Source organism: Perna viridis, chromosome 5 (assembly GCF_037379345.1).
Source record: "Perna viridis isolate PV_CMFRI_1.1 ecotype Kerala chromosome 5, ASM3737934v1, whole genome shotgun sequence".
Classification (NCBI taxonomy): Eukaryota; Metazoa; Mollusca; class Bivalvia; order Mytilida; family Mytilidae; genus Perna; species Perna viridis.
The window spans coordinates 21,253,027-21,270,515 of NC_142449.1; the positions used below are offsets into that span (position 1 = coordinate 21,253,027).

Here is a 17,489-nt window from a genome sequence, read left to right on the forward strand (position 1 = left end):
TGATCCGTACGCTTTGGATATAGAATTCTTCGTCATCATTTTTGAACGACTGCATTCGACTTGCATTAAATTGTCCTGACGACATATTTGACGTTTAATTGATTAGTCTCCCACAGCTGCGTTTTCTTTTTTTTTTTTTTTTTTTTTTAATCATTCAGCGTAATAACTTAAAGATACTTTTAGCAGCGGTTATCTTATTTAGGTAGATGCTACTAGATGTACATTTTTAAGAAAGGATGTTCTGTTGATAAGCTTTGAAGTTTATCTTCAGCTTGGTTTTGAGTTTGAGTTGATGCATTTTAAAATGGTTATATAGGGATTTTCCCCCAAATTTCTTGAACCATAACAAGCTATCAGTCTAAATGCGTGAAAAGACCACTTATTTAAAATGCTTTTATTTTCTTAAAGAAAAAATTAGGGTCACAAATACTTTTTTCTTGTTAATAAAAAGAAAACATTAAATTCTTACATTTACATTACCTACGAATATTCAGCGCCAGAGATCTAGCTAAAATAATACTTAAACAATATATATTCAACGTTATAAAACCATCACTATCTTTTCATAGTTGTGTCCAGTCAATAACAATGATTGTATCCACTTCCAATGATAATTAATTGTTATCTCTATGTCAATGACCACACCTTACTTTTCCTTTATTAAAGGTCATGGTCGTTTCCAGTCAGTTACAATGAGAGTATCCTCTATCAATAAACAGTGGCTCTAAAAACCCTGAATCGCTCACATGGCTCGATAAGCAACATACTATTTATTGTAAAAGCGCCCAAGTTTTTTGCTTTGTTTTGTTTTGTTTTGTTTTTGTTTTTGTTTCCTTGGTTAGAAATTCCTAACGCTCATTTCTTAGGAACAATTTTATCAATTCTCATTAAATTCTGTCCAGTATTTTCTGAGAAGAAAATATTTTAAAGGAAAATATTATAAAAATAGCAAAAAGATGACGAAGAAGGGCAATAACTCCAAGATGGCTTACCAGATTTACATGAAAGTTTCACCACAGATACCGTCATACTTGACCGTAAGAATTTGGCTTAACTTAACTCAACAGTTTTGGAGATATATGTGTAAAACTTCTGTTCGACCCTTATGTTCTATTTCTGATATCGGTGGCCATATTTTTCAAGGAATCAAAAATCCACACATCAGTTCAATGCAGAACACCCTAAGGAACAATCATACCTTGTTTTTGTTCTAATTCGTCAGGTAATGTCAGGGGAAAGATTTTTCGCAAGAAATGACATAAAAAGTAGAAAAAAAAAGTAAAAAGGGGGAAATTACTCCACCATAGCTTATCAAATTTACACGAACATTTGATCTCAGGTATATCATATCATATTGAACACTTTTACCATATGTCTGGATTTTGATAAATCTGACTGTTTTGGAGATATGAGAAAGATTTTTCCGACCATACGTTCTATTTTTAGTAAGGGTGGCCATATGTTTTTCGACAGATTAAAAATCCCCATATATGCTCTACGCAGAATACCATAAGGAACATTCATACCAAGGTTCTAAATGGTTCTGTAGTATCAGATAAGAGTTTTTAACTATTGTTAACGATGACTGACGAGGACTCCACGACGGACGCCAAGTGATGGCAATAGCTCACTTTGCCCTTTCGGCCAAGTGAGCTAACAATGAACTGTTCTTTGTCAATGACCAGAGCTAACTTTTCCCCTTTATTTCCAGTCAATTAATATATCCTCAATCAATGACAATTAATTGGTTTTTTTTATTTTATTTCTGTCAATGATTACAGTTTTTCTTTTGTTCAATGTCGTGTTTTTTTTAATGCAATGGATTATTCTTCTATCATTGAGAATGAGCTGGGTTTTTTTTCTCTGTCAACAACTACAGCTAGCTTTTCTATTATTTAAGGTCATGGTTATTTCAATTCAATACAATTGGTCATCACATTATCAATGACAAGTTGTTCTTTCTATTGTCAATGACCAAGGCTTGGTTTTTTTTTCATTTGTTCATTCACGGTCGTGGTTGTTTTAAGTCAATGAAAATAGTTGTGTTCACTATAAGAATCTGTTGTTTTTTCTTTGCCAACAACCGTAGCAAGTTTTTTTCCTTCATTCAAGGAAATGTTTTAAGTCCATTACAATGGGTTATCTGTCAAAAGTGTTAAATTTGCAATTCGATTAATTTGATCTCTATCTGTAAAGTTCATTATCCTTATTTGTGTCTCATGATACTTATCTCAATGAAGTGATTCGGACAGTTAAGTTTATTTATGACTGCTCCTTTTTTTTCATAACCTCCTTGCAATAGACAAGTACTGAAATGTTATGCTTTTCTTTGCTTAGATAATGCTACAGTAAAGTCAAGATGTATGAGAATGTACTAGTCGGAGTGTGAACGTCAATAACAATGACATCCCCATCTATCAACAAAATAATGAAGTAGTAACTTTTAAAATTTAAAAATTCATAAAACACCAAGGCTTCATTCTTTGTATTATACTTAGTAAAACTTCATGATGCTTGGTTAGGCTTTCTATTTTCATACTTTTGATTTTGAAATTTGAATGGTACTCTTGTATTTAACATTTTGCAAGGAGAAATGAATTGCTAACTTTTCCAGAGCATTGGAATTCATCAAGATTTTAAAATCTTTGTGTTCTGCCTTTTTGTGTGTTAATGTTTTCATAAAGTGTACAGCTTTCAAATCGAGTGTCTTTTTGATGTTCTTTATTGTCTCTTGTCTGAAAGATTTCCCCTTTTTTTCCTTCAGTATTCCTTCCTTTTCATTTCCAGAAAACTAAAGATAACTCATTTAAATGACAAAGAATACATAATGCATTGTTTGAGCCCTATTACAGACATACCTAAGAGATTTTCAGTTTTATTTGATATCTGATATATGTGTAATGCATCACAATTTCTAACATAACAAATTTATCTAACACTGAATATTAATATCCATGTGCAGTGTATCAAAGATACAATAATCACAATATATTCAGCACATTCAATATTCCATTGTAACAATATCACAATATTTGTGTGAAATTCTAATGACACTTCATGCAGTATTGAAATTTTACTTTAATCCTGAGGTCAAATGTAAAAAATTTTGTAAAGAACTATGACAACGAATTAATGTTACTTTCCTTATATACCTTTTTTTTTCAAATTTCTTTCAATAAAATTTTGTAAACATTTACTACATGTGGTTAACCATTAGATACTGGTAACCATAAAATGAATTATTCCGGAGAAAGAATGTGTAAGAACATGAACATCTGTAAATGAGAAATTTGGAAACATTACAAGTACTTGACAGAATGTTTGTCTTTTCTATATGGATTAAAGACATTAAATAAAATCTCGGTTTTAACCATCAACTTTGCTTTACCAATGGAATGTTATTCATTGCTTCAACAAACGACTAGAGACATCATACTAGTAAGTACAGCAAGATATAAATGATCAACATAACAGACACTTGAATAAATATTTGTTGCCCATCCAGGGTCATACAATGAAAAAAACTCAATTCCTAATCAACTGCATCTGACAATGAAGACAACTACAAACTGACTGAATTGAAAATAGTTTTGTAAAAGGGTAGCACGATTTTGAGGTACAAAGATAATCTTGCTAAAAGCTACCACATTTTCTTCCAATAATACATGTATTGGACTAAATTAACCAGTAATTGTATAATTAGCACTATATGACTGAAAACTGCACTATTACATAGAACTAAAAGTACATTTCCATGTAAAATGGACATACCTGTTATATAAATAGAATTAACAATGGTCCTTGTTTGCCATGGTCACTTCAATAGAACAAAATGTAAAATGCAAATGAGACAATTTTTGACAGTTGCTCTAAAGGAAAATGAACTTAAAGAGTTTCCACATGCACACACAAAATTATATCACAGAGAGCATTAATACATTACATTTATTGCTAAGTTCTAATGAAACTGGGACAAACTATAATCTAAAGGGCACATGCATGTACATGTATTGTCATTATCTTCCTACAAGTTGGGTTTATGATCAAATGCAGAAACTAATTATTGGGGGATTAAAGGAAAATAATACGCAGATCTTTAATATGCCTACAAAAATTTCTTAATATAAGGAATGCTTTCGATTTTAGGAAATCAAAAGGAACTTGGGAGTCTCAACAAAAATGCACAATACTCATGCACTAAAATATTGTTTGACAAGTTTCAACGTAGATATACCAAACAAGGTAGATCCGTTTAATGTTACAATTCTCATAATAAGTCTGCCTAAAACAAATTCATTCACACTATAATGAATATAACACTTCCAAGCTATGAACAATGTTAATGAAATCAGATTCTCAAAGGATGATTCTCCTGCACAATTATTTATAACAAAAAACATGTATTGACCCTGAAAAATTAAATGCTAATCACACAAACATGTTAAAATCTGTTTGGCATTATATTTATCTATTAGAAAACCTTGAAATATCTGAATTTAAAACTGAAAATACAGTCACAAAATCATAACAATATTTTAGTATAAATCTTCCAATGAATGTATACTAGACAATGTACTATTTTAATGACCTAATTACACAACACAAGATATTCATGATGAAGAAAATTTTAACCACTTGTCAGATCAAACTTTTTAATTTCTATTAGTTTCTATCTACCCTACATACTTCTGAATAATATCAAGACTGTTACAAGAGACCTGTTTGGTGTAACCTGTACAGAATGATAATACTAGCTTACTACACAATCATCTTGTGTTTACATGGTATTGTCATGATTATAAATTAAATATATATTAAACAGTCATCAATCTTCCAGATTTCGGAATGCTTGCTGTAATTCTTCGTGCAACTCTTCATAGTCAGCCTTTATTTTCTTTTCACCATCTTTTACTGGATCCTAAAATTAATATTAAAAAAAAAAAAATTACAGATTTCAATAAAATACAATTAAAATTAAATGTTCACCTCTTTTACAATTATTTGACTTACTCAATATATGTTTGAGGACAAAAACATCACTTGATACAGGTAAAAAGATTGTTAATATTTAAACTTTCAAATCTTGATAATATTAAATATGTTTTGATGTAACATACTCATCTGGAAAGAAAGTACTTTAAATAAATTTTTCAAATTCTAAATGAAAGGTTATTTCCATATGCTGCCATATAAAGAGCTCAACTGAATACAGAGGACAAGAATATCAAGCTTCAGGTCTCAGTACTTGGTCATCTGTGTAATATATATTTTTTATTCAACAACAAAATAACTGAAAACTTTTGACTTTAGATGTTTTGTGAAAATATATACAATTTTGTTTTCTTTCTCAATGAGAACAATTTGCATTTTTGTAAGTCCTCTAATATCAAGTTTTACATATCTAAGAGTATGCCAAACCATTTTAATCTAGTTGAACAACATCAACAAAAAAAAAATTCCTAAATTTTTAGTACTGCGAAAACAAGACTACTTAAACCATACCTTGAATTTCATACTACTAAGTTTATATAGCAGATCATTCATTTGATCCCTAATAATTGCCCAGGTAATTTTATTTTCACTCTGTGCTGTACTTTCTATGGAATGACGAGCCATGTCATAAAAACCTATAATGTTCTTTAACATTCCAGTCGTTTTATAAAATGGACAGAATCTGTAAACAGAAAAAAAGGTAAGTTAAAAACTAGAGGATTTGTAAGTCTCGTTCTAGTTTCAGTTTCCCTTCTGGAATTTCCGATTAAGAACGTACTGAAATCCGAAGACCGATCTGCATTTCATTGTTTACTTCCGGGAAATCGAAACGCTGCGTCACAATGCAAAATTTAATGCTTTTCTTAACCTTTTTATCCTGTAAAACAAGACATTTGTCATTTTTTATCAGTATTTTTACACAAAAAGATATTTTGCTTTTTATATTTAACTCAATGCTGTTAAAGAAGAATCTCCATGCATTTGAATTGTAGACGAGAACCTATTCTCATGAAACCACGGGGTCACATGACGAGACTTACATACCCTATAAATGTTTCATTCTTTTTATATAAGTAAACAAGCAGAATTTTGTTGTTGAAAACATGAACTTTCACTTTGTATGTACATCTAGAGAAACTACATTTATTCATAAAAGAATTTTTTACAAAAATAAATGGAATACAGTATATAGGGATTGTATGTACATTTAATTTCTTAAATGGGCATTAGCAAAATACAAGACATATCACAATAATTAAAAGATAAACAGTTAAAAGACCCATAAAGCAAAATTTCAAATAAAGTTTCATTAACATTCACTATTTTATCTGGGAAATTATAATAAATCACACACAATGGTAGAGCTAATTTGTGATGAACTACCAAAAAAAAACAATTTTTCATTTTTAATTCTAAATTTTGCACAAGTTATCTTTCAAATGTTGCTACTCTTTTCCTTGTCTCTAACATTCTGTCTCTAATATTTCATTAGAAACCTGTTATTGTTGGGGATGTAAAGGAAGCTTCTATAATTAACACAGCTAGATCAACCTTACCTGTCATATGGTGTGTAACCATTCTGTTGTAGGAAATCATCTTTAATTAGTTTAGCTACTTCTAATGTAATTTTATCAGCTTCTGCTAATGATGCCTAATAAAAGATAAAAATTGCTTTTAAGAATCTCATTTGAATCATGCAAGTAAATCAATTGTAGGCTAAGATTGACAATGCATCAGAATCCATATTGTACCTGCATAGAACGAATAACACTTTTAAATCTTAGTAGCATTTTATAAATTTCTACATTTAAGGCCTTCAAACATGAACTACATGAAAAATCCGGAAGTCAGTTGCAGCATACTTGAATTAATGTTAAATATAAGATTTATATATGGGTGAAAAAACAATCGCAGTAAGAAAAAAAAAGGAAAATTTTGATAATTTATGGAATTATTTCAATTGCATTATATAAAATTATATATTATGTAAAATATCATGATAGAATAAATACCCATGGCATGATAACAAACATTTATAGAAATTTCATCATCAGGTTTCTCTTCTTCATTATTAAAAATCATTCTTTCTATGCTTCATTTTATTATTATTTTTTGTTTTTGCTTTTTTTTCCCCCAAATGATTTATTTTTGTTTTATGGTATCCAAAAAATGATTAAGAATCATAACATTGTTACCTTGGGTCATTACTATGATAACTTTATATGCCGTGACAATATATCGTTGAAAATTCTATCATGAAATTGTAGAGTTAAACTTGTAAAACAGTAAATAACATTTAGTTTGGAAAAGCATATAACTTATATCTATATTTGTATGTGCATATTTTGTAACATTTACAGTATTTACATGTATCTAATGTAACAATTAATTGATTCTTGGAAAATAATAAAAATATAAAAAAATTTGTTAAATATATTTAACATAGACTAAACAGGCTTTCTGTGCTACTCTGGTGTAATTTCCATCACTCACATTTTAAACTGCCATTATTCTATATTAATTCTTACCTTTCCTACCAACTGTACAATTTCAGACAATTCTTCCTCCTCCTGAAGAATCTCTTTACACTAGAAAAGACAAAAAAAAAACATTTCAAATACTGAAAAAAAAAATATTTATCTTTTGATACTTTACCGTATTTAAATAAGACTATAAAACCTACTGTTTTTTTTTCCTAAATTTCCTCATTTAATTGTAAGTGTTTATAAGAATCAGGCAAAATAGGAAAAGTTAGAATCGTGCATACTAAAACCCCTACGATCTGACAATGTAATATTACTCAAGGATACTTTCTCTATTTGAAAAGACCATTATTTGAGCTCTGCATCACTGGAAATTTTTCAATAGAATGTTAGAAAAATGAGGTTTTTGACAGCATTACCTGCTCTTGAAATGTTCATTTTCAGGGCATTTCAGTGAAATTATAATTCAATGTAACAACATGATATGGAAAATATTATCTTTTTTCTCCTTGATTCTGAAGAAGCAAATAATCAAATAACGCTATAAAAATGATGTGTTTTTTTTCATACCCTGTTTCACCCACTACCTGATTCTTACAGAGACTGACACTTAATTCTTATGTAACCTACCACATTTTATAAACCTAAAAATAAGGCTTGAAATAGACGTCTGGATGTATGAATGAAATTTTGTTTCCATTAAACTATACAGTCAAGTATACGTAACTTGTAATGTTCTCTATTTTACTCCCCCCCCCCAAAAAAAAACAATACCAGCAAGTAGAGCAAATGCTATGTAATTACTTCAATTTGACATACAACAAAACAGCAGGATCATTTGAGTCAATTTCCATATATAACAGAATGGAGAAAAAAAGACATAGCAAACCTTTTTCCTAAGAGGTACAAAATCTGGGAAATTTTTATCATAGAATTCATCCAATGCTCTTGTATATTTACTGTGACTAATTAACCAATTAATGGAAGGGAAATGTTTACGTTGTGCCAACTTCTTGTCCAACCCCCAAAACACCTGTACAATACTCAAGGTAGCAGAGGTTACAGGGTCAGAGAAATCACCACCAGGAGGAGACACACTGAAACATAACAATTTACATTATAAAATTAATAAGCTGCAATATATTCTTTCTCATAATAAGTAAGTTATATTGAGAAACTTATCATTATTTATCTGAATGTCCGTATAATTTTTTTCTGACTTATTATATTTGTATATTTTTGTCTAGGAGAGGACATAAATGCAAATCACATAATTTTCCAGAACATATACAAGTACAAAATGTACATTGCAAGAATATTACTAATTTTGATTTATTTCAACAGAAACAAAGAAATGAGAAAAAAGGCAGAGTATGTAACCAACAAAAAAGCTTTCCGTTTTTACTGTGTTTAAAATTTAATGTCAGAAAAAAAAGATTCATTCTTTATCACTGTATACTGTAAATTTATAAGAAAACATCAGTGCATACAGACAATTCTTCTAATTATGTCTACAACACAACAAATAAAAACCTTACATTCATATACTCTCATCATATAAGAAACAAAACTTACGCTCCAACAATACTGACAGATCCTTCTCTAGATGGGTTACCAATACATTTAACTCTACCAGCTCTTTCATAGAAAGAAGCTAATCTGGCAGCCAAGTATGCAGGGTAACCAGAATCAGCAGGCATTTCAGCCAAACGACCTGAGATTTCTCTCAAAGCTTCAGCCCATCTAGATGTAGAGTCAGCCATCATAGATACATTGTAACCCATATCTCTGAAGTACTCTGATAAAGTGATTCCTGAAAGAAATTAATTTTAAAAAATAACAAGATAACTGGAAAATATCATGACTAATTGACCAATTCAGAAATTCAAATTTCAGCATAGTAAACTACAAGGGACATCATGAACAATAGCAATCCCAGAATTCAATACAGTTTCTGAATTAGTCCATTGAAAACTTTTTTTGTAAACAAAATGGCTGCTTTGTATCTACATGGTATGGAAAAGGTAGTTTGCATAAAAAAAACATTCCTTAATTTGAAATTTGAAATGAAGTAGTAAATGATAAGAATTTAATAGTAAATGTATAGGCTGCAATATCAACTGAACATCAATCCCTGAATATATGTCAAAAACTTTTAATTTCATCTTCATAAATTGTACTAGTTTATTGTCTGTGTATTGAATAGTTTACCAAACTTCAATAATAATATATACAAGGATTTAGTGTATGTATTAGGTGTCAGACATACCAGTATAAATAGAAGCTTCTCTGGCTGCTACAGGCATGTTAGATGTGTTGGCAACCAATGCTGTTCTCTTCATAATAGTTTCTGGTTTACCATCTACCTCCATAGTTAGCTGAAATATCAAATAATGGTTCTAGTATCTCCCTTAAAAGAATAGTAATTCAATAAATCATATTATCTTCCATAAAGTTTAAAATCCAATATTCAGAAAAACTCAAATCTAGTGGTTTATATTCTTAAATCCTGGATGAACTTGTAATGATCAACACAAGTCCTATCAATAGTCCAGACTTCGATGGGCCAGTCAGTGTTATGCATTACTAGCTTTAATGTCATGATTATATTTAATATTAATGTCTGTAAAAATAACCTAGAACTACATTTTAAACCAACCATTTCATTTATTGTATTATGTCAGTGTCAAAGGTCAAGACAGAAAGTTTATTCATAGGAATGGGACAGATGTTTTCAGTCAAAAAAGTCTTAACTGTCACTTGCAAACATATTATAAATAATACTGTGCTAGTGAGACGATGTTAGATAAATAAAGACATCCAAGAACATTGAAAACAGTAAAGAAATTGCTTAAATCCCTCTTAAAAATTAAATTCATATAAATCTGCACTTCTTATTATCTGTCTTACATATTTTCCTACTCATGAACTACTTGACTAATATTGTACCTCTGGGAAATCTCTCAATACTTCAGACATTTCATTTCCTCTTTCTCCACATCCGACGTACACAATGACATCACTGTTACTATATTTAGACAGGGATTGTGAGATTACAGTTTTACCACAGCCAAAAGCTCCAGGAATAGCTGTTGTACCACCTTGTACACATCTAAAACCCAAAAATCATTTCTAATGCAATATAAATATCATTCAAAAGACAGAAAAAAATTATGCCAAATATTAACATAATTAATTATTTTTTTAGATACTATGTAACTATATATTCAGAAAATATTATGATTTTGCTACTCAAGACAGTTTTTGTTGCAACATTTTTTTTTAAATAACACGTAGAATCTGGCATAAGTCCTGAAAAATTGTTCAGTTTGTAATTCTAATGAATTCACATTTTTTTTCTTTCAAAGTCACAATCTTGTAATTATAAATACACAATTAACCATTAACTCCTAAGTCATACATGATTCTAACAATAGACATGTAGAATACCCACGGAAAGAGAGCATCCAATACTCTTTGTCCAGTCAGCAGTGGGTAATTACCAGCTAACTTCTCTGTCACAGGTCGGACAGTACGTACAGGCCATACTTGTAACATGGTAAACTTGGACTTCTCACCATCAAATTCTGTCTCCAATATAACATCCTAGTAAACATAAAACATCATGCAAATTTCTTACTTTGCAAGAATAACATCATCCCACTATTCTTAGATTTTGATGTCACATTGACAATTGAAGAATCAATTATATTGTTACCAATTTTCAAAAAGATTCTTCTGTAAGTTTTTAGGGAGTAATTAGGCAGCATTCTACAAATATACAGTATATCCAATTTTGGAAATTTCACCATATTTTACAATAATCATGCAAGAGAAAGAAGCCAATAGTTAAAATTTCAAGTGTTAAAAAACATACAACATTTACAATTACAATGACTGTGTGCTTTTCCTTAGAAAAGCCAGAAAATTATGGTCAGACTTACATTGACATCATAACAACCTGGTTCAGCTATCCATGTGACTTTTCCCTTGGCTCTGGGTGGAAGCATAATTTTATGCTTAATCAAAATATTCTCATAAACAACACCATAAACATCTCCACCAGTTATATGACTTCCAACCTACAATAAACCAGTTATATGACTTCCAACCTACAATGAACCAGTTATATGACTTCCAACCTACAATGAACCAGTTATATGACTTCCAACCTACAATAAACCAGTTATATGACTTCCAACCTACAATGAACCAGTTATATGACTCCCAGCCTACAATAAACCATTAACAGGATAATAAATTGGAAAGATTGAATATAGAAAAAATGAATATGAATGATGAGGAACATCAAGCTTTAATGAGTGCACAGAACTCTGTGCACAAGTTCGATCTTTAAAGTATTCTAGACACTGATGATTATATTCTATGAATTCACAATAATCAATTGATTATCTTCTTCATTATTTAGATTTTCTAAATTATCTAACATTATTTTCAAATAAATTTTGTATTTTGTGGTCAGCTGAATGATATTCCTAATCATAAATGATGGCAAATAAAGTTAACATAAAAAGAGAAATTTGATGAGATTTTTTTTTGTGGTAGAAAGTCCAAGAGTGAAATTACCATATTTATTTTACATAAGATGTATTGAAATTTATTACACATTAAACATTCGATAATTCAATGCTTTCTATATTATTACATGAGGTCATGATTAGCATGTATTAGATATCCCATCTACATACTTTCATCAGTGAACATAAATATGGAAGTCAGACACATGTATAAAAAATATATACAACTACCTAAAATAGGGTCGGTCGGTAGGTCAGGTTTTTTTTTTGGCTGCCAATGTTGTTAAACATGATAAATACCGGTACTGGTGAGGGAAAAAAGCAGGGATTTCCAGAATTTCAGAAAATTGCCGATAAAAAAAAATTAGGGTCGGTCTAGTGACCGTAAACGCACATATTTTTTATTGAGCCTAATCATTTTGATTGAAGCTATTCTAAAAGTACAAGGTAAATGAACATTAACATATAAGAAGCTTAAGTAAACCTAAAAATCTTAGCACTTGACATATACAAATGTCTGAATCGTAAAAAAAATCCAAAACTGTGGTTAGAATTAATCTTACTCTTATGTTGCCTTGTGGTTCAAATTCCCATTTTTTACTCCTGTCTAAAGCAGGTGTATTAATACCCTTGGGTATATAAATACTCTGTGTTATGTCACAAATATCAGCCAAAGGTCTCTGAATACCTGAAATCAAATATAAAATGTGTACGATTTTTACTAGTTAAATTGAAACAAATGTGAATTCACAATTTATTTTCCACTAATAACTATGGTTTTGAAATTTGGATAGATTAGTATCAGCATAAATGGGAGGATTACAATTTCCAGAGAGTTAAAATAAAAGAGTCACAATAATTCAACTTAAATATTAAGTTAAAGAATATTGGCTATAGTAAAGAAATAAAGAAAATCTCTCAGAAGCTGACGCATACATTTACAGCACTGGTATGTTAAATCAATACAATGCCTTTTTTCATATTACTACAAATGCAACTCTGTTATGATATTCACAAACATGTTCATCATAGTTTTTCTTGCTCTTGTGTGTACAAGTATGAGATACTCACCATCAAAGATACTACCCATAATACCTGGACCAAGCTCTACAGATAAAGGCTTCCCTGTTCTTAACACAGGATCTCCCACAGTTACACCAGCTAAAATCTAGTTAAGGTCATTGGTCTATGTTTATCTATTATCAACAATTTAAAATAGTTACATGTACATACTTTACAAGAGGCTCCCAGGAGCCTGGGTCGCCCTCCTGGTTCATTTTTCGTCTTTTATGGGCAATAACTCTAACAAGGAGTCATCCTACAACTTCGACCAAATGAAGCCTTAAGTAGACCTTATTATAAGGATCATTTCATTATTGAAAATTTTTACAATTTACTATAGTTTTTTAAAATCCTGAGTGGTTTCAGAAGAGAAGATCTTTAAAGAGAAGTTAACAATGGATGACGACTACTTAAGAGCAGTCAATGGAAAGAAGACTTTTCAATATCATACTAATGGCAATGACCAACAGAAATTATAACATAATGTTAAGACCAAAGTTAGAGAGCCCATGATTAAAAATTAAGTACTGATGATTCTATTGTGACTGATATATCTATATTTGAAAACAGACATACACAACTACTACTGAGTAAGTAGATTTGTGAAGAAATGGACTTCAAATAACAGTAACAAATATATACCAGTTGTATCTTTACTGTTTAAAAGAGAATGAACATTTTTCCAATGCAAACTTTGGCAATGTATTTTACCAAACAAAAAAAGTGTTTCAAATAACAGACAATTTAAATTTCAATTTTTGTGGAGAAGAAAATTTAGAACATTCTTCATCAATTGTAAGATCAATGGCTGCAGTTTAAAAGTCATAAAAAAATACAAATAAACCACTTTCACGTACATGAAAAGAAATTATGATCAATTACAAATTTCATGACAGAGTGTGTGACGATATATACTACCATATTTTTTTTACCCTTCGGAAGTTTTTCATTTTACAAGAATGGATGTTTTAAAATGTTTTTTTTTATCTATAAATAAAAAAAAAGGGGGGTACAATAATTGCTGCTATTTTTCTCAGATTTCTATTTTTTTTCTTTTTTTGTGAGTTAAAATGGTAACATGTTGTTAAAAAAAATTCATTAACTGTTAAAAGGATACATGTGTCTTCATAGACCTGTATGGTAGCCATGTCACCTTCCAAACGAATGATTTCTCCTACCAACTCTGAGTGACCGACTCTAACCAACTCGTACATAGCAGCTCCTGCCATGTTCTGAGCAACCACCACTGAAATGGAAAATAAGAAATGCATTAAAGAAGTACTCAAGCTAAAAATCATGCAAAATGTGATACTTGGTTAGAAAGCCTACAGTTTTTCGTTTTTGATATTTTATTTAAAATGTTATATATTAACATGTGGTTTTTCATATAACCAATGTCCATAGGAGATACAAAATTGTAAAGAATGTACTATAGAATTCTAAATAAAAGGGAGATACATGTACCTCTGTAAATGACACTAAAATAAAATAGAACTAGATCAGAATTATCTCCTATGATCAGACCAATCCAAATGAATGAATATACATTTCATCATATAAACCCACAGAGAATCTTAATAACAAAAATAAAAATATGTAGCCTTTTTGGGGTGCATCAAATATTACAGAATTAGCATGATTCTTAAAAAGACTACTACCGGTACTTAAATAAACAATCATTTCAGAAAATATCATTATATATTTTCTAATCAGTTTTCCTTTAGTCTTTGGATAATTGACAATTTAATGTGTTGCTTTTCTCTTTTGCTCTGTCAGAGATCAAGTCCTTAAAATTAAAACCTATTTTTGGCCCCTTTTTCCAGAACTGTTCAAGCCCTAACCCCTAGTCAATACAAACTTCTTGTGGTATGAACCTTGTTTCACAATTTTACCTAAATCTGTTCACTTACAATGTATACAAAAGTTACTGCACAAATTCAATTGATAACAAATGTTTATGGACAAATTGACACAAAAGACTACAGAACCAACTATCTATACAAGAGTCTGTGCCATAATACACATCTAAATTTTTTTACAGAAAAATAAACATACATACATATATATCATATTTGTAATTTGTACAATACAAGTACACATGTATAATCACTCTATTCTTAGTTACATATGAATATTTACACTGTTTTATGTAAAATTTTCTACAAACAATTCGAACTTGTTGAAAAGAATATCTTATTAGTCAAAAATTGGACGGTAACATATACTATAAAAGATAATTACCAGTATTGTGTAAAAATTGTTTAAAAAAAGTCACATCTTTTAATACCTAAATTAAAGTTAAAATCTTACCAGGTCCTGATACTGCAAAGACATTACCAAACATAGATTCTCTTTCTTCATCTCGTATTTTGGGGATGCTGCTTTTTGCTCTATCTAAACCACCAGCCTATTGAATATGAACAACAAATTACAGGGACTACAAATTTACCTAATCTAGGCATCAATGACAAGGAAAAGTTATAGTGTTTTAGTAAATTCTGTTTAAAAAATAACAATATTGACATTTTTGTCTATGTAATCTATTACAAAAACTTCTCCCTGTCAAAGACAAATGGGAGAAGTGAACACAATCAAAATTTGGTGAACTAAAAAAGACCCTTTAATAATAGAAGGTTGTCATCTATACATTAATACGTAAAATCCATATAGTTTGCAAAATATGTTGCTAAATGGTCTGTTCACATGTCTTTCTGCCAAAAAAAAAAAAAAACAAAACAAAAAAAAACATGGTGATTTTTTAAAGTAAGCAGGTATGAGTGTATAATGTATGTTAACATGTTAACAGATGTTTGTACACAATAGAGCTTTACATAACTGCACAGGATGAAGTTTACTTCATTCTGATTGACAGGACCTCAATGTGTTACATGAAAGACCATCGGCATGTTCTTTATTACTGCTTGAAAATTTTCAATCATTTCACCATGTTCACTTTAGTTACTGTTGGTGATGATACACTGACAAAATGGGTTGCTTAGCAAACAATCCCCCATTATTCATACAAATGTACATTTACTAATACCAATATACACTGATCATACAGGTTTGACCAAACAATATATACATGTACATGTATATAGTGAATTCATCAATATTACCATCATCCTGTTGCATTCTGTTTTTACAGAGCATAAATCTTTAAAATCTGAGTAAATGAACATGCATAGTGATGCAGAATTATACTTGATGTCAGTTCAAGCCCATTTTCCATTTAATCATAATTTTCTTCAGCTGTTCTTTTATCGAGGCAGAGTTGTCTTTCTTTTTATTTATGTGTTTCTCAGTTTATAAAACCCAAACATCAGTACTTACAATTGGTATGCACAATCAAAAAGAATTTTATAATTCCTTACAAGAAATTCTATTGTTATTCCTCAATTTTTGTTGCTAAGTACCGATTGTTGACAAAATCTTGATAATTATATTTTTAATTTCTATGTTGACAAAAATGTAATTTCTCTAGAATTTGACAACAATCAATTATTTAGTAGGAATAATAACCTTCTGAAGAATTTTTGACACAAATATGGCCGTAAATCTTTGTTTTCATCAAAATACCAACAATAGCAAATTGTCTTAGTAACAAATTCAAGGACGATTTGACAATTAAATTATTGTGATCTGGATATAAAACATCATCAGATTTGAACAATTCACATCTTACAGAGAAGCCCTTTAGTGACATGAATGAGCAAGTTATTTGACACATTTTGAATATCAGTAGATATCAATAAAATTGTAGACCCATTCTTATTACAAATTTGAACAATATGTTACATGTATGTATGCAAGGCCAAGTATAGGTGAAAGAAAAAAAATGCAATTTCAATAATGTTGGTGCCTGTGGAGTGTAGGGTATAGGTGTCTCTAGCACAGGCATTTGTTTCACATAAAAAAATATCATCCCCTCGTCTTCCATTTCCAAAGACCAGGGGCAGGGAGATATTTTTTTAATGTGAAACAAATGCCTGTGGTCTCTAGACTCTACTTTATACTGTATGCTCAACAAAAACAAGTATTTTCCAATATGTCTGAGACAGCCAAGATAACTTTTACTATCAGAAGGGGCTGCCAAATGCTAATATTAATTCGCCAATAGCACAGATCGGCAAGCAGGCTGATCCATTGGCATTTCAAGTAAAGACTTAGAGCAGAGCATTTCAATAAAACTGCATTCTCAGTAACCAAAGCTATCTTATATGTTGTTAGTTTATAAGGGTGTCGCTCATTGCAATAATGCTAGTTTTTTAATCAGTTTACACCAGACAACTTACCATTTTGAAGGGAAATCGAATTTGTAAATTATCATGTGATAATCAATGAGAGATGTGCAGACAACATCCGGTGTGTATATTTTGCGGGTGAGATCCGATTGCTCGAAATAAAAACAATG

The 17,489-nt window shown here is 30.2% G+C and overlaps 1 protein-coding gene across 1 annotated transcript; it reads right to left on the minus strand.

Annotated features, from left to right (window-relative positions):
• Positions 1-2,862: 2,862 nt before the first annotated feature.
• On the minus strand, positions 2,863-17,460 carry LOC148616477 (V-type proton ATPase catalytic subunit A-like). Its single transcript, XM_088583544.1, has 15 exons — positions 17,371-17,460; positions 15,386-15,482; positions 14,193-14,321; positions 13,085-13,174; positions 12,577-12,701; positions 11,420-11,557; positions 10,930-11,081; positions 10,425-10,587; positions 9,745-9,853; positions 9,051-9,288; positions 8,365-8,572; positions 7,521-7,580; positions 6,549-6,643; positions 5,503-5,674; positions 2,863-4,918 (listed from the first exon to the last, which is right to left on the minus strand). Exons 1-15 carry the CDS (start codon positions 17,371-17,373, stop codon positions 4,826-4,828), a joined length of 1,872 nt encoding a protein of 623 aa, XP_088439670.1. The 5' UTR covers positions 17,374-17,460; the 3' UTR covers positions 2,863-4,825.
• Between the last annotated feature and the right edge of the window lie 29 nt (positions 17,461-17,489).